General features: G+C 29.8%; 1 protein-coding gene across 1 annotated transcript; it reads right to left on the bottom strand.

Annotated features, from left to right (window-relative positions):
* Nucleotides 1-3,170: 3,170 nt before the first annotated feature.
* Nucleotides 3,171-3,727, bottom strand: LOC111902782 (peamaclein). The gene is made up of 2 exons (XM_023898595.3): nt 3,572-3,727; nt 3,171-3,476 (listed from the first exon to the last, which is right to left on the bottom strand). The coding sequence occupies exons 1-2, from the start codon at nt 3,699-3,701 to the stop codon at nt 3,283-3,285; spliced, it is 324 nt and encodes a 107-aa protein (XP_023754363.1). The 5' UTR covers nt 3,702-3,727; the 3' UTR covers nt 3,171-3,282.
* Nucleotides 3,728-4,292: the final 565 nt, after the last annotated feature.

Genomic DNA, 4,292 nt, shown 5'->3' with positions numbered 1-4,292 from the left:
CACTTCTATGCTCTAAAATCTCACTCTCCAAGGAAAACTGAGGTAAAGGGACGAAATGAGGCTCTAGAGGCTGGTTAGGGTTTAGTCCCAATGACTTAAGGATGCTTGAATAGGTGTCAAGTCTGAGAATTAAGGTTTTGCATATTCGTCATGTACGCCCTATGTACCCTTTGGTACGCCCAGCGTATGTGCTGACCCTCCGCGATCATCCATCCTTAGTACGCTAAGCGTACTCCACCTTAGTATGCTAATAGTACTCCAAGAGTACACCCAACGTACGAAGGGAGCATTATGCCACAATTTTCATTTCAAGGGTATAAAAAATAACTACCAGATTTGGAGTGTTACACATTCCCAAGTCTAGACCAATGAGGAAAGAACAAATCAATCCACCAAGGCATCAATTCCATTAGGACATCTATTTCATGATGGGGAAGCTACCACTCAAGTAGATTCCTCTAACGCCTCTTTTTAGGTATCATGGCCTGGGAAGTTTTCCTTGTTTTTTACTTTCTTTTTTAGCTTTCAGTTTTCACTTTATAAAAACTCATATCATCATTTATAATAATAATATAGGTTTTCATTATCATTATCATTATATACTTATAAAGGAAGCATTTTTCCTTTCACCACATTCATTTGAAACTCCCATCATTTTTCCTTTCACCACATTCATTTGAAACTCCCATGACTTTTCAATTTCTTTCTAATAATAATTATAATTTGGTTAATTAGGTTAAATAAATATTAAACCTAATGGGTAATCATATATAAACTAAATTTCAGTATTAAAATAATATCTTTACTACTACTTATAAAGTTATGTTTTTTAACTTTTAAAATACTATATATTATTTATTAGTTTTAATATATTGTTGGATGTAAACCATTATCATTTTAAAGATACAATTTTGGAACAATTTGTATAAAATATTTAAATTATTAATTTAAATATAATATTACAGGGTCAACAAAAATATAAATTTTAGTTTAACTTAAACAAACCAAAAAATATTATGTAAATACTTAAAAGTGATAAATTGTAGTGTCTTTCTAATAATGATTATAAGTTGATTAGTAAGGTCAAATAAATATCAAATCTAAAGTGTAATCATCAATAAACTAAATTTCAATTTTGAAATAATATAATATACTTCTCCTTATAAAGTTATGTCTTTAACTTTTAACATATTATACTTAATTTCTTAGATTTAATATGTTGTTATATACAAATTATTATCAGTTTAAAGCTACAACGTTTGAACAGTTTGGACAAAATACTTAAATTATTAACTTAAATATAACACTACAATGTCAACTTAAATACAAATTTCAGTTCCACTTAAAAAACTAAAGAATATTTTATAAATAGTTAAAAGTGATAAATTATAGTGATAAATGCAAAAACGAAATTGTAATATCAATTAAACGAAAATATTTCTTAAAGATATTTTTATAATCGTTAAAAGTTTCCAAATAAGTACCTTAAGATAACTTACAATAACAATACTTAAAAATAACTCTATATAAATGATTATACTGTTACCAATAAAATCAAAAAATAATGTTTGGTGTTTTAAATAATTATAATGATAGAAATTAAAATATTATACAAATAAATTTTAAAAAATTAAATAACAATAGCCACAAATCTAAATAACATTAAACCATATATTATATTTAATTTTATTTATGTGTAACTCGCGGGTAGAAGTCATTTAAACGATTGAGATTATAAAGTTATAACAAATGTATATATTATCATATAATTCCAAATAGTAAATATATTATATCAATTTAGTACAATGTTATTGTTATATTAAAAAAACATATATTTGTAAAGATTTCAACTATATGGGTGTTTCTGCGCAACGTACGGACATTCGCTTAGTGTGTGTGTGTGTATATATATATAACAGTTCGGTTCAGTTATCCGTGGATACCTAAATATCCACACCAAAACCAACTATTGATATCCGGTTTTTCCAGTTTTTTTTTTTTGGTATCGGATTGGCCGTTTTGGTTAGGTTTTTTGGTTTTACGGTTTTTTACATAACCCCTGATGAAAATGACACGTTTAATGTTATAAGATATTGTTTGTAACCAATGTTCTTAAATGCCTTCTTTAGGAGCTCACAATGCAAATGTGTGCTTCATGTCCCACTGCAAATTATAAATAAATACTTATAAAATAATAATTTGTTAGACATGTTACTATAGGTAGTCCCCATTATTAAATGTGATTCTTTTTCCAGCTAGTCTTGTTTACTTGTACGTGACTACGCAGCTCTGTTTCCGTTTAACTAAGAGATAGAAACATGTCAATTTCTCTCTCACTCAACCATGTTAGACGTGTTATATGTAAAATCAAATGTTGCACAATTTGGTAATAAAATAAAACGTAATTGTATATTACATCTAAAAACTAACTTATTACATAATTAAAAATAATAATAACATCATACGTAATCACACAAACATTTAACCATATCCTTTTTAGTAGTTTGATTTTAATTAATTAAATTTTGCCATGAATTATTATATGGTTAAGATGTTTAAATTTCACTCCATTAAAACACTTCTTGCATTTAATATAGATCTTATGTTCGAAGCATTGGTAATTAATTACCGATGGAAAATAATTAACAATTACAATAGTCAAGACGTTAATATTTTTTTTATCCGTAGGGACAAATTATCACATTAATGTTCTCTCATTTCATTATTCTTTCTTTACATGTACTACAGATATACATTGTAGTATTGTACATATACATCCAAAAATTATGCTTACATCGATTATCATAGATTATATTTTAGAACACTCTTTATTCTAAATCTAAACTGCATTACTGTATCACACCCAGACGAGACCTGAACACTTGATTAAGAGTTACCATATCAACTAGCACTTAATGCTTATCCTAGTTTGTCCTTATAATCTTGTATGTTTCTTGATTGTCTTCAGATCTAAAATTAACTTTATATGAGATCTTGGTTTCAAAAGTTGTCAAGTTCACATAGATCTCATATGCTATAAGTTTACTTTCTCAGAAAAACACAATGTCTACCAAGTGAAAAGAATTGTGAAGCTTGGGAATTAAATCATTAACTACGACATATATAATAACAAAAAAAAAAAGGAGCGACATAAAGTGGAACTGCAGATGTAGAAGTAGAAATAGAAACAGTCGTTATAATTGTATAGTAAAGAGATTGATCGACCCCAAAACATAATTTTCAACATTATTACAAAATAACTATATAATATATAGGAGTGAATTAAGGGCACTTGGATTTGCCCTTGGAGTTCTTTAAATCACGATAGCAAGGGCACTCTGCCTTGTCAGCGTCCGGAGTGGATGGAACACAGCCTTGACATTTCCCGCAACAGATCCCACAATACTTGAGACATCGTTCTTGGTAACCAGCTTTCGAGCATCGATTCGCACACTTTGCATCGCATCCAAAGGTACCTGTTTAAGCAAATCAGATCCATTCAACGAATTCAAATTCAAATTTCTGCTAGAAATTATAACCAAAAAGGTTCAAACAAGAAATCGATTATTACTTATGGATGGGGAAGGCGCCGGGGAAGAAGAAGCTGCGGTGGTGGTGGTGGATTCATCGGCGGCAACGGTGGAGGAGATGAAGAACAGAGCGGCGGCAATTAGTAGAAGAGCAATCGGAAGAGTCTTCATTTTGTTGGGATTATGGAGCGAATCGGATGATAGCATGCGTTTCTATTTATAGTACGAGAGTGATGGGGTGGATGGCATGAGGAGATGTGAATTCCACATGTAAAAAGTACGTACAATGTAACTACTCCCTTGTCCTTTTTACAATTTTGTAATTATTGTTTCAATATATTGTATAATTTATATTATATTTTATATTTGGTTTTAATGTCTTGGAATACTGAATAGTGAATACAACATTATATTCCATCAATTATTAGCAAAATTATAAAATATTTTCGCAATTTAAATAATCTTCTTTAATATAAGCTTACAATCATTTCCTATTTTTTATCTTTTAGTTGTCTTATTTTTAATTTTAATTTATTACAGATCAATCCATTCACATAAGACCAAACGGAGTGGCGATAGTCTCTCATAAGGTTTGACACAGTGGCAGTAGAGAACACAGCCCCCCATGCGGTTTTCACTGTGGTTTGGCCGTATGCGTCTAAATTTGGCCGCATCTCTCTCCTCTCTCCTAAGTCTCTTCTCCTACCATCTCTCACTGTGACATCTCCATTTTTCATGACCAAATAAAAAAAAATTTATTCT

The sequence above is a fragment of the Lactuca sativa genome, chromosome 2, assembly GCF_002870075.4.
Source record: "Lactuca sativa cultivar Salinas chromosome 2, Lsat_Salinas_v11, whole genome shotgun sequence".
Lineage (NCBI taxonomy): Eukaryota > Viridiplantae > Streptophyta > Magnoliopsida > Asterales > Asteraceae > Lactuca > Lactuca sativa.
Note: the sequence above shows the minus strand (reverse complement) of the source record. Positions and strands in the feature narration are given on the sequence as shown.